The sequence below is a fragment of the Epinephelus moara genome, chromosome 1 (assembly GCF_006386435.1).
Source record: "Epinephelus moara isolate mb chromosome 1, YSFRI_EMoa_1.0, whole genome shotgun sequence".
Taxonomy (NCBI): Eukaryota; Metazoa; Chordata; class Actinopteri; order Perciformes; family Serranidae; genus Epinephelus; species Epinephelus moara.
In genome coordinates, this window is record NC_065506.1 from 35,535,444 (window position 1) to 35,560,818 (window position 25,375).

The 25,375-nt window shown below is 40.7% G+C and overlaps 1 protein-coding gene across 5 annotated transcripts in view; it reads right to left on the minus strand.

The window, feature by feature from the left end:
• Positions 1 to 1,979: 1,979 nt before the first annotated feature.
• scml2 (Scm polycomb group protein like 2) overlaps positions 1,980 to 25,375 on the minus strand; it is a 41,824-nt gene continuing 18,428 nt past the window's right edge. For 4 of the 5 annotated variants that reach the window (XM_050047874.1, XM_050047850.1, XM_050047866.1 and 1 more), the window contains 7 exons: positions 10,307 to 10,623; positions 9,851 to 9,980; positions 9,516 to 9,722; positions 7,427 to 7,621; positions 5,369 to 5,584; positions 4,112 to 4,266; positions 1,980 to 3,285 (listed from right to left, as the gene is read on the minus strand). In XM_050047874.1, coding sequence (XP_049903831.1) covers positions 3,160 to 3,285; positions 4,112 to 4,266; positions 5,369 to 5,584; positions 7,427 to 7,621; positions 9,516 to 9,722; positions 9,851 to 9,980; positions 10,307 to 10,623 — 1,346 coding nt within the window. In that variant the 3' untranslated portion in view covers positions 1,980 to 3,159. The remainder of the gene's footprint in view (positions 3,286 to 4,111; positions 4,267 to 5,368; positions 5,585 to 7,426; positions 7,622 to 9,515; positions 9,723 to 9,850; positions 9,981 to 10,306; positions 10,624 to 25,375) is intronic. The other variant, XM_050047858.1, reaches the window with a different exon arrangement.

Sequence of the window (25,375 nt, forward strand, 5' to 3'; positions counted from 1 at the left end):
GTATCTTTCAATACAATACAAAATATGCAACATTAAAGTAATGAACACATTAATACATAAATATAGTAACACCAAGCTTATGTATGACTGCAAAATTGGCTATTCAGCATGAGTACTTTAAGTTTTGGTACTTTCAACAACCTGTATTTTGATGCTTATAGTTTTGTAGTTTTACTTAAGAGTCACTGTACACAATATTTAGAGCATGAATATAGCAGCAAAAAATGATTTACTATATAAAGATATAGCGGAGAAATAGCATCCTGAGCAGAGAATGAAGTCACACTCTCATGTGTGTTGTAATCCTATATTTTTTAAATTTAACCCTCATCAATCTCATTTAAAAGCAAAAAGTTAAGTTTAAGTAGACTGTCTATTGACCTATTACAAGTTATACTAAATAGATAGGCTGGACCAGAGTCTTATGGCTGACCAGCAGGTTTCCTAAGAGCTACACATACTATTTAGTTAACATTGTTTATCACATAAATAATTGTAAGTATGTGGTGGGTCATAAGAGCTTTTAATGGGGAGAACTATGCTGTGATTGTAGCTGACTTTTCAACCAGGAAATGAGCCATATATGTCATTAATATATACATATGACATAAACCCATTCTTAAAGAGCCCAAAACATCAGTCATAATTAGCCTGTTTATTCTGAGTGCTGCTGGTGAGCTATTTGAACTGGCTGATCTTTGGAACAATGATCCCTATTGGACTGTCACTTTCCTTAAGTAAGATGTCCATGATCCTTTGACCCCACAACCCCCATACCCTCAAGATACACACACACACACACACAGAACCCGCCAAAATTATAAGGACATGAACCTTTGCGAGTGCTCTTGAACGATTTTTTACTTTTGAATATATGTATTAACTTCCTTAACTACTCGTCTCTCCTTATACCCTAATTATGTCATCACTGTGGGAATCCCTTTGACTGACTCGGCCAGTAGTTCACAATCTGGTGGCTGGGACCCTCTGAGGAGTCACAAGAAAAAAACTGAGGGACTCTTGAGATGATTAACAAGAAAAGGCAAAGTTTGTTCTAAACTTTGCCTTTTTTCCTCATGAATTACTGGATTTTTTACTCAGGCATCTAAAAATAAAACCAGTAATAAAAACCTCTCTGAGATCATAACTCTTAAACAGATGCAACTAATGATGATGGATAGAAATTCCTTTGTTTCAAGGGGTCAAAAGTCACTGGACACGGCTATTAAAAAAACTGGTGGCTACCATGGTGGCCTTGTGCTGTGGTCTCAAACACTATGGTTATGTAAACAAATGTTTAATTGTGTGAATGCATATCAAACATATTTAACAAACATTTTTTTGTTGATCATACAGTAAAAAGTTGTATACATACACATGAAAGGCTGCAGAGCGATTAGATGACAAGGCATAAAAAATATACATAGTTGGTTATTGTGCAGTCCGTCTATGTTGTAGTAGCCTAATGAACACAACATGCTAATGATGTAAAACATCTTCTACAAAAACAACCCCTACTAAAACCTGAGTTTCACATTAAAGCAAGACGGTTTCAAGTACAACTTGTTACCACTACAGGAGAGCAACAGTGTGAAATGCAGCTACAACACACACATGATTTGGTTTGAAAATGGTTCTGAAATGTTCAGAAAATGAGTATTTCTGCCATCCAACAACAGATAAATACTTTGAGACGTGTGAATAATTACTCAGACACAGCATCGTCCTGTAGGTAGTTATTTGATGGTGCACACAAAAACTATTTCAGGCAGAAAAACATTTGATTACACTTACGCTTGATACAGGTTGATACACTTTGTTACAGTACAAAATGATATCAAAAGACAACCTTTTGGCTTAACTTTATACAAAACAGTTTCCGATCATGTGCTCTCTCAGGAGCACTCTGTACAGCACTCAGCTAGACAGTCTTCATTTAAACATCAAAGTATTCCAGTCATTTTAATGTGTATATCTCATGTGTGTGTGTGTGTGTGTGTGTGTGTGTGTGTGTGTGTGTGTGGGTATGACTGTCACAAAACAGACAAATAAAACAAAACTCTTAAGTAACTGATCTTCAAAGTTCCATCATTTAAGTGGTGCCGACTCTGTAACATTAATATATGACCTTTGCCCAAAAAATACTGAAGTGTTTGAGGACAAAAATCATTTGTGTAATGACTGACTTCAGGAAACAAGACAACTTCTCCAGCTTTTTGGAATGAAACCATCCAACACTTCTCATTCACGTAACTGCGGCACTCCTGTTTATTACCTGTTAGTAATAATGCTTGTATGTACTCATACATTCACCGGCTTGCATAAACTAAGTCTGACAGCCTGGAACAGACGCAGTCATTCAGAAACTTTATTGCATTGTTAGAAATGATGCAGTGAGGAGTTCACTGCCAGTACCTGAACTAACTTTCCCAATCTTGAATGGAGAGCGTCCATCCTGAAAATCTGAAAAGAATACTTTAACAGCTGGATATCTGAAGAGATAAAGCTGCAAAGCCTACAGCATATAACTGAATGTTTGATAAATGATGGTCTCCAGTTGTTCATAAAAAGGCAAAAAGACACAAACATGAACACAAATCATGCCTATGCTCAGATATCTGATGCTAATTACACTTTTTCAAATGATGGATTCATGTACTGTGCATCTGTTTTGATGTGAAAGCAAACTGGCGTCTGTAAATTAAAAATTAAATGTGTTCAGATCAGGGCCGTAGCCAGGATTTCAAAAATACTGAGGTCAATGGTCCCCTGGTGCACAACACACCACCCTCAAAATTTGACGAGAAATCAGTAAAAAGATCTGAAATGTTTTTAATTCGCTTTATTATACTGGTTGTAATTTTTATTTCCCGGCATGACGACATGTCTAAATGCTGTTTCAAAACCTTACAAGAATAAAAATCTATTTGTTGGATAAAAAGTAGTAAAATTTAAACAGCTTGATCCCAAAAATACTGAAATCATGTGTGAGTTTGTTTTCTTTAACTCCCTGCAAGTTGCTGAAACCCCCAGTTCACAAAAAATAAATAAATATAGAGGATTTGACCTCAGTGTCCTCAATGGTAGCTACGACCCTGGTTCAGGTGGATTTACACTGCACTACATCCCTGTAGAATATAAAGAGAGTGCCTTTGTCCTCTATTGTTTGGTCTGTTTCAGCTTCTCGATGTGATGACAGAGTTTGAGCGCCGGGCCCAGCTTCAGTCCCATGTACTTCATAATGACATCACTGCGCAGCAGCATCAGAGCCTTGCCATCAATCTCCTGCAGAGAGTGAAGAGCACGCTGTCAGCGGAAGGCCACATTACAAACACTTCCTCTCAGAACAATTTGATCAGAATGACAATGACTTGATTAAGGCGCTGAATGGTGGAAATTCCAGTCTGATATTCTCCTGAGCGCAGAGACTGAAAGCTCAGGGAGAGTTATTTAAGAAAGTGACCACAGGATACAGAGCAGAGAGTGAAAACCAGTGCAGACTGTTGACCTTTAAAAGATATACTATGCAGGAGTTTCCTAAAAAAACAGCATATAGACTGATACAGACGTAATCCCTCTCAGTAATAACTTACGACCCACTGGAAGTGTGTCTGTATTCCTTTGCAGAGACTCTGCCCTTTGCAGAAAAATGGGTGTGTACCCCCACAGCACTCAGGTGAGGTCAGGGCTTTATAAAAAGGTAGCAACCAGGTGCCAGACCGGAGAGCAGCATGTGTCCTTAAGACACAGCGCAGAAAAAAGTGTCACTTTTGCTGACAATCCTGCATAGTTTGATTTTAAACAGGAGAAGGAAATCATATTTTTTTAGGGTGGCATATTCGGTCTGATTTAAAGGTGACACACCTATCGAGATTTGCACTAATGATAATTTTATGATGATGACTTTTGTCTGGCAATTTTATTAATTTATTGTATATTACTGAATTGTTTGACTTTATGGTCGATGGATACATCACTGCCTGTCTTTTTAACAGTGTCCTATAAGGTGTGATTGAGTGCTTTGAAAGGCACCTTCAAATAAACTGCATTATCATTATTAATATTAGTAGTAGTATTAGTAGTAGACAGTTCATATAAATGAAATACTCACATGTTTCCTGAACAGTTCGACATGCGGCCCAAGAGTATGAGGATCAGCTTCTTGGACAAACCGCATGACATCATCAACTGACCAGGAAGAAGCATCATTCCCTGAACCCTCCTTGTCCTGTTTCACGTGGTCTGGGCCTGTTGTTGAACTTGTAGCTGTAGAGTGTGAGAACCAAAAGAAAGCAAACCAAACCAGATCAAACACTGTACCATCTGCTTATGATTTTATTTATCAGTGTTAGGGTCCACAAGGGTCGATTCTCGGTCCTCTGTTATTTAATCTTTACATCAGTCTGCTATAGGGCCACTTCAAAGTCCCTTCTTTATGCCTCCTTTGTATTTTTTCACAGAACCAAACAACGACGGCACCATGCCACTCAGTGTGTGATTGTACACTGCATCCCAGCATCCCGCAATCAAAAGAGGCGTGACAGGCGTGATATGTAACAGCACAGCGTCAGCGCTTTGTAAACAACGACAATTATTTACCGTCCCTGTTATATGGCGGCTGATCTCGTCCTGTGCTCGGAGGGTAATGAGCATCTCGGTCTGATTGTTCTCCCAATTTGCAGACATTTCCAGCCACTGTTCTTCATCTTTGAGTTAGCCGCTAACTACTAACAGCAGCTTTTTAAATCTCCCACGTTGGGTCGTCAACATAATATATAATCAAAACGTCACACCCATTCCACCCATGGTCATGGTTTACGTTTTACACAGACCTCATTTCAGAGCTGTTTCTACCTCTGCTCCTGGCTCAAAGGCGAGACAACTCTGTCTCCCTTTCCGTGATCGTACCTTACATACAGAACAACACAGCTGCATAACGCCACGATATACCCACCTTGAACAGGCAGCGTAAATGGGGCTTGTGTGTCAGCCCTTTGACAGTCTGCTCCCACCCCCACCCCCCTGTGACCCTGAGTAGGATGAGCAGTTACCAACAATGAATTCTGTGTGCTTTTGTTTGATCTATTGTTTATATTGTTTTCGTCTGTGTGCTTTTTCCCATCTGCCGTTATTGTTTTTATCATTTGTTTTTTGTGCTTCTACCTGAGTTTTCTGTAATTGCCTGTCTTGCCTTACAGTTGATGAAACCTTGGCTGAAAAATGTTGAGCAGAGGGGCATTATCTAAAATAATCCAGTTTCAGGATGCAAACTTGACGATATTTTCAAATGTAAAACTGACTATTTCATAATTGTTTGACAAAATTTCGACAATTAGATCTGTGTGTCTGTGTGTGTATTTAAACCTACCCTCCACTCGTCTGGGTGGACACACTTGGCCAAGTTCGGTGGGGTTGGAGCTGACGCGTCGTAGGGGTGGCGGTGTGTTTGTGTGTCCAGGGTAATATGTCCGCTCTTTCTTTGCTGCTCTGTAGTCTGAAGTGGTGTGAGGAGGGCGCGTGTTGGGAGCTGGATCCTTTTTGGACTCGTCATTGGGCAGGCCGTTCTCAGTGTGCGACAGTGGTTCTGTTTCAAGACAGGTTGAAAGAGATACTGTCAGGACCGTGTGAACACAAATAGCAGGGTTCATACAGAATTTACATGACTTTTCCACATCTCTGAGGCAAATTTTCATGACCATACATTCTTTGATATATCTGTGTTTACCTAAAAAGTAAGAGTAAAAATTTCAAGTCAGGAGCCAGTCCAAAATTATATATAAGCGCTTGCATTCACCACATGCAAATGTGGCAGCTATCTGGCTGTCGGGGAAACCATGGGCTGAAAGAGCTGGCTTGTGTCTTCATATGACCTGTAGGAATACTGACGAATACCAGCTTTCACACCCCTAGAAACTCTGCATTTAGAGCTTTGTTTCTGGACACGAGGGAAGCACTGCAGCTGGCAGCAGGTGTCTCATTGGTCACTGGGGTGAAAAAGCAGGTAATGGGAGTTGATATGTGTGCAGCAGCAGCAACAGCATGGCTAGCCAGCGCTGCCTCTCAAATGCTCGAGATGTCAAACATTTAACTACACAGTCCACATTTTGCACGTCCGGGGTCCTGGTCTTTCTCAAACCATGCCTTGTACTTGTCCAAGTGAAGCCAGAAAATATTATATCAGCATTTTCCTGGCATTGCACAAACTTACATCCTGTCAAAGTACAAGCTGCAACTTAGGTCAGAGTCTGTCGTTATCCACGCAGAGAACACCAGCAAGCGACCTGATATAGATTTTTCCCTGTTGATCTTAACTGAACCACATACTCTATTTACTATTTCTTGTGTATCTGTGAAGCAAATTTCCATTACTTTTCTAAAACTTTCTGGGTTTATTTATTTTTCCAAAACTTCTCCAGGCCTGGAAATTTCAATTGTCAAATTCCATAACTTTTCCAGATTTTTCATGACCAAACCCTGAACAAAAAAACAACAAAAAAACAGCACTGTGCTGGACCATGCGCCTAGCTATAAAGTGACTGAAGTTTGTGAGAAAGTCAGAAAATCCTCATCAAGTCCCATCTATTATTGTTAAATAATAAAATTCCAGAATCCACAAATCAATCTACATCCGCACAAAAAAGAACACGATCATCCTGGGAACATGGATAACAGAACACCACTGTGCAACTGTGAATTATAAAACAGGCTAATGGAGGTGGGACTTTAAAATAATGTGACAATCTCAGTGGCTAATTGAGTTTTTTAAATGTCTGATCTGAGGTAAAAAACTGATTCACTAAAAAGATATTGAAGGATAACGCTGGCATTTTTCAAACTGGACCCTTTTTCCTTGTGTGAATTGGTCAAAGAGCCTTATATGAACAACACTTTTTGAAACTGGTTCAGTATTGAGTGAGCCAGCAGTAACAAGGCTGTAATGGAAGCACACGGGGCAAATGAACAAAGCAAAATGGGGCTTTTGAATTTGACTGGGGCCTGTATTTATGTAAGCTGGAGTATATGCATGAAGAGCAGACGAGGAGAGAGACAGGAATACTATATGAAATTCAAAAATTGTTGTTCACATCAGTGTCTTTGACCAATCCAGCTTAAAAAATGCTGACGTTATCCTTTAAGTCTTAAATAAAGGCTGGTAGTGCACATGCTTGATTGACAGCTGTATCAGAATGATGGTTCCTGCTTGCATTTGCTACCTCAGCCCAAACCAGGCTTCCCCCTGTTTATCCAAATTTGTATTTAACAGTCAAACACACTCACATCCAGGGTTTTCTACAGTCTATGGGCCAGAGGTTTGTTTGGAACAAATGTAAGAATGGGATAATCAGTATTAGCAATCACATTTAATTGTATAATGATGTTATTGCTCATAGTAAGTGAGCTCTTCATTTCCTCCTGTTACACTTACTCTGTCCACACATTTTCCCACCTGACTTGGTCCTGTTGTAGAAGCGCGTGTTGTTGCTGAAGGAGCTGAACGGCTGCGAGCTGAACAGACTGTCGCTCTCTAGATGCTGGCACATGTTCTCCAGGAACCGCAGCACAGAAGACGTACTGGAGGCCGAGGGCAGCTTCACGTAGCGGATACCATGCTCTGACCGTACTGGGGGGTACAACACAAACAAGCCATTAGTCTGTGTGTATGTTCACACACACACACACACACACACACACACACACACACACACACACACACACACTGTATGCATTCACAGCTTAAGAAAAACAGCAGATGGTTTAGGGGTACCTCCCTCCCTTTATAAGCACAAACCCACCTTTTTCACCCTATCACACACACTGCGCTGCACCCCCCCACCCAAGCCAAGCCTGCACAAATCCACAAATTAAACCCCCCTCCTCACCCAACCTCACCCACAGACCTTCCCAGCCCCCCAAGGGAGACCCAATCCCAGCATCCCAAACCAGGTTAGACGCACATGTCATATCTGATTACCGACACAGTGCTCACATCAGCTGCTGCTACAGGCACTGTCTTTTATTCCTCCCCTCTTTCTCTGGACACACACATGCAAGATGCATGACCCATGAGTGTGTGCTCAAACCAATTTTACCCGGCTAATTGCCTATCCAGGCTTTATGGTGCTAGGACGACTTAAAATTTATTCAGGACTGCTTTTAAAGAAGTGACTTTTAAAGGAATAGTTCAACGTTTGCTTCCTTGCCAAGAGTTCTCTCTTATATCTGTAAGACAAATATGAAGCTACTACCAGCAGCTGGTTAGCTTAGCCTAGCGTAAAGACTGGAAAGAGGTGGAAACAGCTAGCCTAGCTCTAGTAACAAAATTTGCCAACCAGCACCTCTACAGCTGGCTGAAGTGGAATTTATACTTCTGTAGACATGTACCCTGCGCTGTAGCCTGATGTGCACCTCCCCAGAAATGTAGCCACAGATTGCGGCAACGCAGACCACCCGTTTATTTGTTTATTTTTGTGAACTGAAAACCATTTCCCTCATGGGAAACAAAGCTTTTATCTTTTATATTTCACAGAAGAAACAATATCGCCCCCACAAAATAGAACTTAAACTCTTGTGTGTGATTTATGCACTTGCTTAGCGGCATCATGTGATTACAGGAAAATCTGCTAGCTGCTAGGCTAATTTATGCAATGTAAAATGTCATAGGCTTTTGCTAATATCATTAGCATGCAGTGTTTGTGGGGAAAACGTGTCTAGCAAAGGACTAATCTTTTGTCTGTGGATCTTGTGAGTTGTAATGGAGCTGAATATTTGACTTTTGTTTAATGTTGTCGCTATTAAGCCATGTTTGATGTGTGTTTGAGGTGTGTTAGTTAAATTAAACTTTACAGCACTTCACAGGAACTCAACACAGTGGCATAGAAACTCCACTGCGAACAAACATTTGGAAGTGTGATTGCAGAGTGATGCAGACACACAACTGCACAAGTATAAATGCTCACAATGGCATAGGTCATTAAAGTAAAATGATATAAACTGAAGTGTAATTGAGTGTTCGGACTATTTCTTAGCCAGGCAACTAGTGGAGGCTTCAGGAAGTCACTGCTCTCTGCCAAAAGGAGCTGGTAGCTGATTTTCGTTACCTTTGGACAGAGTCAGGCTTGCTGTGTCCTCATGTTTCCAGTCTTAAAGCTAAGCTAAGCTAGGGGATAACTCTGGGCAAGAAAGCATAAGTGAATTTTCCAAAATGTTTCATTATTCTTTTAACAGTACATATGTAGCCTATGTGGTCTAACTTCCACTGATGTAGTGTTAGTGTAAAAACAATTTGTTGATAAATCAGTATTGACAAACAAATAATGTATCCACAATTTTGCAAACAGTTTAGTCATTTTGAAGCAAAATTCATTCACTTCCTAAATAACTAAACATGATTTCCAAACAAATACAACATGCTTCCTAATATGAGGATTTGCTAAATTTCTCTTTTATATCATTTCATATTGACTTAAAATAAGTTTCTACGTGAGGGAATATCCTGTGGTGTTCACTGCATTTACCTCTGATGACTTCTCCTCCTGTATGAGACTGGCTCTGTAGGAACGACAGCATCACAGAGGGCTGGTACGTACAGTCCACACAGGCCTGAACAGCCTGCTGGAGCACTGCGTTGACTGGAGCCGGACCAAAGTGGTCGGGGAGCTGCTGCACTAGTTTTCTGTCCAGGTGCGGGCCATAGTCGCCGTGTTTGTTCACATAGACACACACTGGAATGACACAAAGAGAGGGTAATTGTTGGCGAAAAGGAACCAACCTGAACACTGTTACGTCCGACCATACATCCATGAGTACACATTCAGGCGTCAGACTCAGTTGTATCTGTTATCCAATTTACCTGTGCAAACTACATTTGAGCTGTTGCTGTGGTTGTTGTCTGCTGAGACGTGTCCAGAGCTCAGTCTGGTCTCTGGAGGTGGAGCTGTAACTGCAGGTGTCCCCAGGGATTGCACCACCCGAGGCTTCCTCTGGAGCAAAAAACAAACAAACCCGTTCTCATTAACTCTCTGTAACCCACAAAGGCTGCTGGTTAATGATTTATTAAAGGTGTGTTTTAACTCTTTCACTGCTACACATGAACAACACTGCGGCGCATACAGCAGTCTCTAAAGCAAAGCTGTTCTCCTCATTTATCGTGAATAAACATCCCCAAACTCCTCCCCTCCCGTTAGCGCTCCACCTCTGACCTCGTCTCCTCTTTATCAAAATCATTTCAGCCATAATACATATAAACTTAAAATGACAGGGTCACTGGACCGCAGCATAACAGATTACAGCTCTTGTGACATCTCACCTTGCTCCTGGGCTTGGGCCCTCTCTTCTTGTGTGGTCTGGGGGCCAGTGGAGCCTCAGAGCTCGTTCTGGCAGGGCTCTGTGATGCTCCATTTACTGCTGCTGCTGCCGCTGCTGCCTCAGCCGCTGCCTTCAACAAAGCAATAGTCTGGGATTTTGGACGACGACCTCGGACACCCTTGCGCACAGGGAGGGGTGGCAAGGGGTTGGGCAGTCTGTATGAGGTCTGCATGGAGGAGGAGTTGGAAGAGGAGCGACGTGCAGTGAGGGAGGTTGAGGAGGAAGAAACAGGAGCGAGGAGCGCACCAGGGAGGGTAACTGGAAAAAATGAGATATGGGAGGAAGAAAGAGAAACAGAAGGAAGAAGAAAGATAAAAAATATATTCTTCCTTTTCTCTAATCCACATGTTGGATTACTCTGGACTAAATATTCTCACAGAGGCAGATAGCATGGCATTATTTTTAAGAAAATAAACTCCAAATCTGCAGCAAAAAAATATCATTGTGCAAGCACACAGAATAAGCTTTGCCCTCTGTCCAAACACAGAGGCTTCAAACAAAGACATGTGCAGAGAATCAACTTTGCTGTATGTCCTTGAGGCGAGGCATGGCCTGCATTATTAGAAATGTCACGTTTAAACCCTACAGACAGTGTTTGCCCCTTTTTCCATGAAGGCAGAAGGAATTTGGGAGGAAAGACAAAAGACAGAGGGAAAAAGGAATAACTGAGTGGCCCTGCAGAGGAGATTTGTTTTGATTTCGCAGAGTCCCCTGAGATTGGCAGGTCCTTTGTATTTCGCCCCTCCCTCTGCTGAAATCAGAGTCAAAAGTCACGAGTCCCCAGAGACCCGCCGGCTAGATGATTCCTTAAAGCTTCTGCTTTCAGCAACACAACAAAAATGGTGATTGTGGAGATACAATTTTAACTGTTTTCCATATGCAACACCAGATATTAGATTACTGAGGCTGCTGTCAAACGCATGACTCCAACTTAAAAATAAAGCCAATGAAACATAACAAAAATCTAGATAACTATATAATACTGAAATATAATAAACGCTGAATTAAGCAGTGTGTGGCCTGTATTGTGAATTTAATTTTTGATGGCTTAAATAGTCTGTTAGTAAATCCTCTTAATGTAATTATGCTACTAAAAACCTTTTTCAAATGTCAACAGACGGGATTTATTCAAAATGCCTTCCAAAACATGACTCTGGCGCTGTGCTGTCTTCTATTCTGACTCATCAGTTGATCTGCACACAGACATTGATATACTAGAGTGTATGTTGGCAGATAGTGTGAAATTGTCAATATTAGAAATACCGTTCTGGCCTATTTATAAATGTAAAAAACTGAGGTATCTGTGCGTTTTAAATAGGTGCTATAGTTGAACCAAGACACTCAAAGTCATTTTATTTGTCTGGGTTTAGATGTGGGAGTTTTAGGCCACATCCACTAATATGTTTTCATTTCAAAACATTTTACAATGTAGTAAAAATTTTCAAAATGTTTAAATATTTATTTTAATATGGCTAACTATTATTGACTTGCGATGTTTTTGTCTTTTAGGGGAAAAGTAATTTCGTTTTACTTTAATTTTGTATGGAAGTGCATAACGAAATGACAAATAAAGGAAATCTGAAATGTGAATCTGAATGAAAACAATGTCCATACACATGTAGGCTTTAGCACTGTTTCAGAAATCTCTGTCCATATTAACACAGCTGAATACGCAGCTCACAGGACCATCCAAGTACTCTGGGCATGCAGGTAGCTGATTGTATCCTCTGCAGAAATTTCTTTGCTTGAACCAACAATCAGGTGGAACTGTTACTGAACATAACGTAAGTATACAGCAGCCAAGGTGGCGGAAAACAGATTGTGAGTCACTGTAAAGTTAATACAGCGACATATCAGAGTGGTACCGGGGGCATTATCCGTCACTGGGGGAAGCTATGGCAATGGGAAAGGAAGCAAATCCACACAAGAAGGAGGATATCACAAAAGAACAGTAAAGCAAGCAATAATATTTTGGCTTGACATGCTGTTACTGATAAGACACAATTAGGAAGCGAACATGGTTATCTGCTTCATCATTTCCCAAAGTCTGTTTCCACCCGTTTTCAAGTTTTAAAACAAATACTTATTAGTGTTTAAGGCGGATTTATACTTGTGTGTCAGCTCTATGCAGAGCCTATGCTGTAGCCTATGCACGTGGTCCACGCCATTGTGAGCATTTATACTTGTGTGGTGGTGTGTCTGTGTCACTCTGCAGTTACAACTCCAAAACACTAGTTGGCAGCAGGGTTTCTGTGAATTGCTGTAAAGTTTAGTTGATTCAAAACACACATTAAACATGGCTTAGTAGCAACAATTTTAAGTACAAGTTCACAAATCAGCTTCACTATAACTCGCAAAATTCACAGACAAGGCATTTCTCTTTTGCTGGACACATTTTCCCCACAAATACAACATGCTAATGTTTTTAGCACAAGTCTATGGCATTTTACATTGTATACTGCCAGTCATAAATGAAGCCAGGAACAACAGTAACATTTAACAAAGATAACGTTACAAACTTTGGCTTCATAATAACTCACAAGGTTCACAGACAAAACAAATGTCTTATACTAAACACGTTTTCCAAACAAATATGACATGCTAACATTATTAGCACAAGCCTATGGCATTTTAAATTGTATAAATTAGCCTAGCGACGAGCAGAGATTCTCTCTACTCATATGAAGTCAGGATAAATCACACACACAGTGATGTGTATTTACATATTTTGGGGAGGTGCACGTCAGGCTACGGTGTAGGCTGTGCGCTGACGCAGAGTCTACACAGGTACAGCGTCGAGTTGACGCAGAAGTATAAATCCTCCTTTAGAGTCCTGTGACAGTGCTGACTGTGGCAACATATTTACATGAAAACTGTCAAAATTTTAAAACTTCCCAAGATAAATAAAAACATTTTAGAGACACTGTATCTGTGATAAGCTGCAATTATCAGGCTGGCTGCTCTCACGCAAACATACAGTGCAGTACTGTTAAAATCCAGCAACCTGGGTCATCCTTGCAGTCCAGGGGTTTTGGGACGCTGTATCAATCATAATGTCTACCTTTGCTGCATGCCATCCCTCCTCCTACAACTGTCCACTATCCAAACAAAAGAAGAATAGAATGCCCCCCAAAAAAGACGGGGGAAAAAAAAATCTAGGGACCTGCTTTAAGTCTCTCCATGGATCACAGACACCTCCTGACTTTCTTTCATCAAGACAGAAATAATTACAAAATGACAATCAGCGTAGGAGCTGAAAATGAAAGAAAGTGACAATAAAGTGAGAAAAAAATAGCCATTGTTAGAAAGAAAGAAAAAAAACACAAAGCAGCGGCACAACCACCCCCGTCTGTCTTCATTAGCCCTAAGCATGACTCTATGATATGATCACATAATTATCATAGTGGATGTGTGAAAGAAAGAGAGCACAAATGAGAGAGAAAGAACGAGAGGAAAAGGAAAAGATAACCATCTCCTATTTCAATTCAAACGAATTTCTTGGTGAGAGCAGGGGCCTGAGAGTGCATGTGGAGGCTCTCATGGGGCCGAGGCTTTCATCAGAGCCTCCTTGACTGAGGCGATACGGAGAGACTATGGAAGGTTTACAGTATTCTCTGAGGGGCCAGCCGGGGCACCCTGAAAGCTGCTTAATTGGGAAATGAGTGAAAGTGGGCGTAGAATAGAGCAGTGTTTTGTTTCAGAGGGCGAGGTCTCACTCGCTCACCAGGAGCGGTCACACAAAGTGTGCTCACAGAGGGACAGAAATACCAACCTGCACGCACAGTGGCACGCTTATTCACAGCGAGCTAGAAGCCATAAGCCCTACAAAGGCAGATCAAAATTTGTTTGCAGGGTACCAATCAGTATCAGCGGGTTTAAATTCACCATGGGAAATCTAAGTTGGGGGGGGGGCTTCTCTGATCTTCTCCTGGTTGTGAAAAAAGAAACTCTAATCCATTCACATTATGTGACAGCAACATGTGCCATTTCCACACTGGTGATTAATGTCACCAGTTTATCAGCGCATTTATTCTAAAAAAGACTAATCACCTTTGCATTTTTACTACAACTCTCAAAGAAAATCGGCTTATAAATGCATTTCAATCCACAGTCTGTCTGACAGTATCATATATTCTGTATAAATTTGTTCAATCTCTTCATTGAAGCAACTCACAGAGAAATACTCAAACCCAAGACTGTCTTTTTTCATCAAATGGAAATATTCTAAATGTATTTTTCTCTACTTTAATTTAAATTGAAGCCCTGCTGATTTGAACAATTTTTGGCTTTGCAGACTGAGCCACAACTGGAAGGCTGCTTATAAAAGGATTAAAGGACCAAACCAGGAACATTTTGCTGCAATATTAGCTTCTAAACTACGAGTCGTGCATGTCACCATTATTGATACATCTGCCTGTTGCTTTCTTGATCAATAGTTCGGCCAATGAAATGTGCTCATCACAGTTTCCTTGAGTCCAAACTCTTCAAAATGCTCAGCCCGTTCTCATTCCTGTGGCGTCACTACCATCGCTTTGTCACATCCCTTTGCTTATGGGCGCTGAAGGCAGCCTTTGGGGTCTATAGCCCCTTTCACACTGCCAGATTTTCCGCGAATGTTGGGCCGTATTGCCGGCAAGCTGCGAGCGTTTAGACACACAGAGCCGGATTGGCGAGTTGATCCGAGGTGCCCAATTTTCCGCCTCGTAGGGTAGACATATTGGCGGAACCCTTTTAGTTTAAACAGACTGAGGCGGCGTTCCACAATGGGAGGGGCTGTTGATGACGCTGCACGTGTGAGCCACTGGTGGTGGATAAATGAAATGGATAGAATGATGATAGCAGGAATTAGCGAGCAGCTAGTAGCAAGAGGGAAACGCAAACCTGACAGACACTGTAAAGATGAGCAACTGGGGAGACAAGGAATTGCACGCCCTCCTTGTCCTCGCAACGGGCCAACTTCTGAGAGAATCGCCGCAGGACTGACCTGTCGCGGCTTCGCTCGGAGTACGTCACTGTTTACGTCACACGCTGAGCTACACATTTTGTTACTTGCTCACACCACCCATTGCCCCGAAAAAGGCACATTCTGTAAACAAAAGTAGGTAGACGGCATTTTGCTGCACTCCCCGATTTTGTTTTTATACTGCCAATGCTGAAAGAAGACTGATTGGGCTTTCCTGCAAATTTGCACAACTCCTGTTTAAAAAGGGCTTATGAGACACATCAGCCTTTCACCCACCTCCATTGTAAACCCATCTGAGGAATGCTTGACACTGAGAGAGGCCAACATAAAAATATAATAGAAAGTAAAAAGAGAGGAAGTCTGTGTAGGGCTGGAGGGTGCAGAGGTGTATGAGTCAAACAAAACAAACTGGACCTTTATCCAGCACATCGCTGTTTGTCTCAAAAGTGAAACCAAAAGTCAATGTTGTTTTAACAATCGTTACACAATTTACTTACAGTCATGGCTCACTGACGTCACTCATGATGACATTACGTAACAAATGTATTTATTTTAACCCAAAATATTACCTTTTTTCTATACCTAAGAAAGTAGTTTTGTTGCCTAAACCTAACTGTGACCGTTCAAGACAATAACCACATGTTACATTGTGTTTCAGCTGTGTGGCCTGTGCTTTGCTATGAGACGCCGAGGGGTGTGAGAACGCGTTGAGTAGCTTGTCTTTTTATAACCAACCGTAAAAAAAAAAAAATTATTTAAAATTACATAAACTAGGGTATGTCATGTTATCAAAATGGTTGCAAATTCATTTTCAATTGATTAATCAATTAAGAAATCAATAGTGTCATCTCTGTACAGTTTTAGATTTTCATATATTTTTTCCTCCTGTTCTTGGCAACCATTGGTTTCCATTCTGTCCTGTGCCAAAATCAATAGTAACCAATGGCTGCCTGTTGTTGCATTTAAATCTCTAAAACACAGCAGCATGGTTAGATGTGATGAGTGTTGTAGTAAACTGGCTATAACACGCAAAATCATTGAGGTAAACAAGTGTACAAGATTGTACAAATAAAAATCTGCAACATTCAGATAAAAAACTGAAACATTTAGTCCTCACAAGAAGCTACAAAAGATCTGCAGCATGGCATCCCCAGCACGCTGAAACAAAACAGACATATGGTACTGATCATGACTATATAATTCCAAGTCGACCCGTTGACCTGTGTAAGCCACAGCCCCGGGAAACGTGTGCACGTGCAAGTGTACGAGAGTGTGTGTGTGAGCGTACGTGCACGCATGAGAACGGGGTCCCTGAGAAGTGTGTCTGCTGTCTGGGGGGTGGGGGGAGGGGCTCCGGGGTCCCTGAGAAGTGTGTCTGCTGTCTGGGGGGTGGGGGGAGGGGCTCCACAGAGTTGCGTCTCATCTAATTACAACCACCCCTCCCCATCACCCCTCCACTCTCATGCATGCTGAGCACCCTCACAGTCCGTTCACACACACACACACACACACACACACACACACACGGTTCCCTCTAGTGAATCTGAAGGAGTGAAACTCACAAACCGCAGATTCACGTGTGTGTGTGCAGACAACAGAGAGGGGGAAGTTACTAAAATAGCTTCAGGGCACGGAGTATAAACACAACGGTGTTTTCCTGCACAAACTTCAGCGTGACACACCAGCCTTTAAAAAAATAATAAAAGCACTACTGTTCCTATGTGACTTGTGTGGACGTTCACCTCTGAACTGACAGTATAAGTTCATGCAATTTAAATGAAAGCTTAAAATGAGTGTGCTGAACATTTCTGATACCCACTAATCCTCGCCTGAGCCTTTTGCAAACTAATTCCTGATGCTTTACACACAAAAACACATGATCAAAAACACATGGGGCTCCAAACCTAATTACCACCAACAATACCGTTAAACCTGCAGACTCTTTAGGACTCTTTAGGTCTTTCTTTAGGACTAGCACAAGCCACGAGTCTCTTAAAGTGAATTTGACTGATTGCAAGTCACTGCAAAACTCTTCATGCTAAACAAAGAAAACAGTGTCAAACTGCAGCTTTAATCATTAACACCAGAGCAGGATCCTGCTTCAAATTTGAGACGACATGCAACTTTGATCTGAACAGCAGATTTAGCTTTCACTTCCCCTTTTTGTTCATGTTTTACCAAGACAATAACACAAAGGCAAGTTTGAGGTTTTTAGTAAATAATCTCAGCTATTCAGAAACAGAATAATCAAATCTAAACACGCAATGGTTTCCAAGACCACAACCACCACTACTACTACTGCTTCCTGAATTGAGCGAATCATTGACTGAATTAATCTGAACGTGTGCAGTTTTCATTGAGGTTGATGTGTTTCATTTTAGGGAAGTTTTAGTGTGAACAAGCCTCTCATATTATTAGAAAAAAGAACAGATACTAGTCACATGCAACACATTATTGCTACATAAGTGTGCACTTCATTTTAATATACTGCATCTGGTAGAGCTAATAATAAAACATCCTTTAAAACACAATCAAGGTAAAATACTTAAAATATAAAGTGTGAAGTTTTTTTTCTTTAATTAATGAAAAAGAAACAACTTGATAAACATATCAAACTCACCAGGAAATCCTGATCAAAAATGCAGAACTTCACTGCTACAGCTGAGGCTTTCGTAGTAGTATCAGTAGTAGTAGTAGCGGAGGCAGCAGTAGTGTTAGTAGAGTCTGTAACAATACTAGTTACTTAGTACAGTTGCTTCCTGGTTCTCTCTTATTAGAAGCAACTCGTTCTCTTTGAGCTGGTGTTGATGTGTTTCCCCTCTCTGACTGTTTTTCCTCTTCCTAACTTCCGCTGAAATCCTCTCCTCATCTGCACCTCATTGTCTGTTTTCTGTCTCTCTATCAGCTGCTTTCTCAGTTGTCTCTGCTCTGTCCTTTTCTCCCGGCAGTAGTCCACAACAAAGCCCACGCTGCTGCTGCTGCCGCTGCTGGTTGAAGTCGCTGCAAAGCTTCCCTCCCAATGAATGAGCCAGAGCAGGAGGAGGAGGAGGAGGAGGAGGAGGAGGAGGAGGAGGGGGGTGTTTAGATTTGCATAGTGACTGGGGAGGGGTAGAGTAAGGGAAGGAAGAGTGGGTGGTGTGGGTGTGGTGGGTGGTGTGGTGGAGGGGTTGAGCTCTTTATTCATGTTATCTGTAGGCCATATCGACAGTCTACATCAGTCACCTGCTTCTCAGCAAGCCTCTGTGGGGGGGGAGGGGGAGATGGCGGGGGAGAGGGGTTAACGGTGGGGCTCCGAGAGGGGGATGGGGCGAGGTAAAAGGTTAAACTGGATCAGAAGAGTCCTGATTGAAACGGGTGAAAAGGGGCAAACTCCTGGAGTTGGTGCACACATACGCAAGCTTTCCTTCAACATGCACACACACACACAGATACACACACTCCCACGGCCCAGAAGGAGGTGCCCCCTCAGTGTAACCCTAGCCTATTCAGACATTCCCTGATGAAAGATGGCCAGGTCCAGCGTCAGGAAACAGTTGCCCAGTCGGATATCACCCGGGCTCTGGAACAATGTGGAGCAGAGCAGTCAGAGGAAGCTTGCATGGGAAAAGTCCCTTCAGTCACAGATATCTTAATCTGCGTCTAAACGGACAAACGGGAGCCATAATGTCGACAATTCAAGAAAGAAACTACTTGATATGGGTGTGTGGCATGGTGTTTCCTGATGAGACACGGCTTATAGATATATAATAATCTGACACTACTCTTACATTCATGATGTATCTACAAGTCGACTCTTTCCAGGACTCCCACTGAGAATTTGATTTGTGCAGTCTGTGAGGGCCAAATGACACTAATGGCTTCAAAACCAAGAGGTAGAAAATTACCCCAAAAGGCAGCAATAAATTTATACACAAGACATTTTGGGGGTAAAAGCACTGGTATTTTCATTTTTAGCATTTTTAATACCTGCATGTTTTTTCTGTGTATGGATTTGTGGATGTATTTTGTTTTTACTATCTTAATTTCTAAAAAAAAAAAGCCTTAGCATTTCGCTTCATGGATCTGATTCTTGTGCCAAAATGTAAATTTCTAATGCTGCTGTGATGTCCATATCAAATAAAACAAGATAAAATAAAAATAAAATTGTGTAAAAAATGCTTTTGTTTCCATTTTCTACAGTATTTAGAAAATTAAATGCATGTCTACAAGGTTATTTTTGCCCAAATATAGCTTAGAAATGTGACACAAAGTAACATTATTTTGCCTTAAATAGACAAAACATCTACCATGTGTCTGTATCTGCTAAAACACAGACATGCTTTAATATTCTATGCATTATTCAGCGGGCACTATTCTGCGTTCTGACCCACTTAAATACCAACAAGCAAAGACAAAGATGTATCACACAAAATGTAAAAAACAACAACAAAAGAAAAACAGTTTTGCATGATGGTGTACTGTACAAGAAAAGGGAAAATAATTAGACACCCAATCTTGGCATCTTCTGTAACTAATTACAAAAATGCGTAGCAGGGTCACAACAGGACAATTTTGATAAAAGCTAATTAGAATTGTTAAATATAATAGTAATTACACAGTCTCTCACTCCTTCTCTCACATATACAGCTAATTATAAGCTCATTAACACCTCAACCAAGTCGTACTCATTCACGTACTCCCATACAAACATAGCAGGCTGGTGATTAACATTGTCCTGTTTTTTTCTTACTCCAAACTGCACACACACGCATAAAGAGTAAATCTGTGTTAAGTCTCTCTGCAGGCACAGAGCGGGACCTGGTTTCACACAGATAGACTTTAGCTTGTATCTAAATAATGGTCAAACTTCAGACATTTAAAATTATCTTAAACACAAAGCTATCTAGCTCTTGGTTTAAGTAGGAACCATTCTCAGTGAATTCTGGGTAAATAAAGAATTTCTTTCAAACTAAAAAAACATGGCTGACTGAGGAACTATGTCAAATTGCTCAGCTCCGTTCACTCCAACTGAAAGACTGTTTTCTGGAACAGTTAAAAGGTGTTTACTGGGAAAATTCAGCAAACTATGTAACAATACAAAAACTTTCAGTAGTATGAAGTTTCACTGCACTGCAGACCTGTGGCAGAGCTGAGCTGCTGACTCAGTGCTTCTCTGAACTCATTAGTCAGGCTCAGGACAGTCTCTAAACACAGGTTACTGTGCTCTTTCAGTACTTTTTCCTTCCTTATCACTCCGGCACAACTTCATGACACAGCCACAAATTATGAGCCATGTCCTTCATCTTTGTTTTTTGTTATTTTGTGCCACTGATCAGCAGGTGTCACTGAGTGTTACCATGGAAACACACGTCTGACTCTGGATAGGGTAGCTAACAATTAAAGCTTAAAGACAATTCACCCCCAAATCCCAAATACATATTTTTCCTTTTACCTGAAGTGCTATTTATCATTCTAGATTGTTTCAATGTGAGTGGCTGAGTGGTGGAGATATCAGCTGTAAAGATGTCTGCCTACTCGTGAATATAATGGGAGCAGATGTCACTCGCCTTGTGGTGCTCAAGGTGCCAAAAAGTTACATTTTAAAAACTTAACAGCAATGTCTCTTTTCAGAAATCATGACTTGGTTACTCAAGATAATCCACAGACCTTTTCTTGAGCAGTTTCATGTAGGAACTATTTTCTCTCTACTGAACTACACCCACCAACCGTACCACTGTGCAGATAGTCTGAGTGGGCAGAAGTTCGCTGCAGAGATCAGCCTCTCATTGGGCGGAACGAGCCACCCGCTGAAGTCCCGCCCTAACACGTCCTTTACTAACTTTTGCAGTGTTTGATCTTGCGGGGATGTAGCCATTTTTCTGCCATGGTTCGCGTCCTGTAGGCGATATTTTTGTGGGCGTGTTACACCAAAACCTGTTTCCCCCCGGCAATATTTTTGCAAGCGCACCGTTGCTGTGGCACCGCCCAGAACGATTGTGATTGGTTGAAAGAAATACAAGCAGCCGGGGTGTTTTTTTCTCCAATCTTAAAGTGAGAGTCGGCCCAGCCAGACCTTTCTTTTCTTGAGAAAGGTCTGGTGAGCGAGACTACTGTGCAGAAGGAAGTGTGCATCTACTCATGGATGGTGACCACTTCCCTCTGCAGGGTGATACAGTTGCTGGGTGTAGTTAGAGAGAAAGAAAATATTTCCTACGTGAATCTGCTCACGAAAAGGTCTGTGGATTATCTTGAGTGACCAAGTCAGACATTGCCGTTGTGTTTTTGAAGTGTAATTTTTTGACGCATTTTTTGAGCACCACAAGCCGAGTGCTATCTAGTTCCATTATATTTGAGAGAAGGCAGACATCTCTACTGCTCATATCTCCAACAACAGGCTCTGTGCACCAGCTCCACTACTTCCTGAAAGGAAGTAGGCATGAGTATTTCCTTTCCTATACTATTGGATTAAGTGATAAAACAGCTGTGCGGCACACCCAGCACACACCTGATTAATCACTTAATCCAATAGTATAGCCTATTGGTACCTCACACCAAAACAAATCTAGACTGATAAATAGCAGGGTTGCCCCTTGAGAGTCAGAAATTCAAATCATCAGTCTAACACTCCTCAGTCGACTGAGATTGCTTCATGTTGAGCAGGTTGGGTTTTTTTGCCCATCAGTGTGCAGTGTACTTCTGGGGACATTGCGGTCCCCTGACTTTGTCATGCTGCATTTTGCTACAGGCTGCTGCATACACTGAGGCAACTGCCCGGAGGAGGACAGGCTTTATAGGGCTCTGAAATCACGTTGTTTTCTGCTTTCTGCTTTGAAGTGGTGAATTTACAGCTCACAGTAACTTAATACAACACAGTCTCTGGATTTGTTTGATATCTAGCGTCAGCAAAAAACACTGATGTACATTTCCATCCTTCCATTAGCATAGCTAGCTTGTTTACTATTACGTTAATGTCTCTTACAAACTGAACATCACTCTAAGCCCTGTTGAAACTCTAAAACTCTTTATGGAAAAGAAGAAGCTGGTAGCGGAATATCTGCGTTGGGACCAGCCCTTATAAATAGCACTACAGGTAAGAGGAAAATTATGTCTTTGATTTTGGGGTGAACTGTCCCTTTAAAATAAGTGAATATTTATTTTTCAGTCATTTGACAAATCTAAGAGCAAAATTAAGACTTGCCTATCTCTACAGACCAGTCTAAAATATCTTGCATTAAACTGGTCCCCAGTGAGCTCAGGAGGCAGATATAAGCATGTCACATCACGACAGCTCCCCTCACACACAGGGATTAGTATGTTGTCGGCCAGGCAGTCTTGTATGAAGCTACATCTGAAGCGGACATTACCGTCTCTCTGGTGAATCAGTACATAAACACTGGATGGAGGCTGAAAACTTGCCTGAGGACTGACAACATGTAACTGCTGCCATCCATCAACAAAGTGGAGGAAACCCAAACACACACATGTACACACATGTACACACACTTCCCATTAATCAAGAGGGTTGTTGATCTGGGTTATTAAAAGGCCACGTTTCCTGACCAGTGGACACAACAGCAGGGTGAAGGGGATGGAAGGATGGGAGCTAATGTAACATAGCAGCAAACACGAGGATGATTGATATTTACTACACCTGCTAAACCTTTGCAACATTTCAGAATCAACAGATTCACCCCAAAGCTGTTTGTCAAAGTGATTTTGATGGATGACAAATGTCTAAACATCTGCTAAAAAAACTTCACGGCCTAACCTTGAACATTCAGCTTCAGCATTTGCTAATGGTGACATACTCCTGAAACCACTCAGCGTAATTACCGTATAATTACATCCTGATTGATAATTACTGTAATAATTCAGTTCTGCCTTTACACATTAATAATATGAGCTGAAGCTCTAATGTGGGCAGACACGTGCAAAAAAATATTTTGTCTGAGTGAGGTTCAGGGCTCCTGCATGGAGGCCCATGGAAAAACTAGGAGTACAAAAAACACAGAGGAAGTTGTATGTTTTTGTTATCTGAGAGGATGTTAGACAAATCTGCATATTTGGTAAATTGTTAGAGAAGCCATTTACTTTACAAGCATTTAAACAGCTGATATCTAATATATTTCTTGCCAAATGTCACAGTGAATTAAAATGGCAAAAGCAGAAGTAACTCCCGCAAATGAGTTATGATACTGACAAATCAAAAAGTATTTGAGTCACATTAACACAAACAAATATAAATCGAAATGCTACATGGAAACAGGAGAACTGAAAAGTTTCTGCTTCATTATGTAATTTAGGATGGAGGAAACACCAGCACATCATCTGTCTGTGTCAGTGTAGCATGTGTTTACCAACTTTTTTTTAAAGTTTTCCTTTTCACTTCTGCATTTTTTAAAAATCTATCTTAAGTATCTTCAGTATTATCTCTTTTTTTGGTGCTACTGTCTAAAACTTTTTATGCTGCCATCTTGGCCAGGTTTCTTCTTTCAAAAGAGGTTTCCAGCAATAACAAAAATTTGCTTAATCAAGATTCACCCACTTTAACCGAATGGTTTAATGTGATGCATGAAATTTTTGTTATGGAAAAATTAACCTTTGAATTGAGTCTCAAGACAGCTTTATTTTTAAAATATTGGAAAGGATGAATTGAGATCATTAAGCCATATAGAACAAGTTGTATGGTAACTTAGCGCACCTGGCAGTGATGCATTCAATGGACAATTCAACGCCAAAATTAGATACTTCAAGAGGTGCTGTGGTGCACTGTGATACTGCCCTAAGAAATGCAGTGATGCAGCTGGTTGACCATGTTGCCCAGCACTACAGTAATCACCCCTGGTGACCTGCTACACTTGGACCTTGGGGTCCTTTCTTTTGAGTACTATCATTTATTTATTTATTAATTGCGTCTTGTTTTTTTTTTGTTTGTTTGTTTAAAAGGTTGTATTTAATTGTCTCTTTGTCTGCACATTTTTTCTTTCATGTCTTATCTATTTATCTGTTCGCATGGTGTTGTTTTGTCAGTTACAAAAAAGTGTACTGTGCATGTGGCTTTGTACCCAATGATTTCTTTATTAGAATTTAAACAAAAAGATTATATAAAAAATAAATTAATTAAAAAACGGTTTCCATTCTCAGTGGAGTTTACCCGCTTAAGTAAAAATTAATCAAATCAAATAATTAAAATAAATAAATAAATATAATAATAACAATTATTGACATCATTATTATTATTATTCTTATTAATGCTGCAAATAATAATAATAATCATTATAAAAATAATATTTTCGATTCCGAACTTGGTCAAACAGACATTTTTTTAAGAAAACTGGTATTTAAATCCAAAATCTCTGACTGATTTTAGCATTCCAAAGTGGAAATTTGAGGGGGAAAAAAAAACAAACCATCACAGAATTTTTGAAAATGGTTAATTTGTTTGAATTATCTGAACCTACACGTAAATTATTCTCAAGTTTGTGGATCACTGATGAGGGATACATGATTGATCTGACAAGCAGCTGAGCTTTTAATGGTCTTAAACTTATAACAATTACAGTTACAACCTAATAGTTGTAATATAATACAACAGTATATGAAAATATAAACCCATAATCAATTTTGACATTTTGGTGCGACTCTTTCCTGTGCCAGACCTTAAGCTTCACTCAAAGAGATATAAAAAACATCTACAGTGAATGAACACTTGTTAAATTTCTTCCACAGCACTTTACTATTGAAGCTTTACTCCAGTAGATCACAGTACATATATCATTTGTTCAGGGATGCAAAACAGGACATAAAAGACGTCCCTACAGAAGACTGAGGCTGTTCTCTGTTAAATTAGATGACATGTACAAACACAACACTGTTCAGAGGATTTTAGAAATGTGTTGTTTCTGGGCAAACAGAAATAAATCTTTATCTCTGTGGGAAAATCAGTGACTGTTGTTTTGCTCCAACTGCCAAGCTGCTTTACCACCCGTCTTTCAAACGGGCAACACGGAGCCAAAAACAGCCCAAACAATCACACATTAAAAACAGCCTGTGGTTATGTAAAGCAGT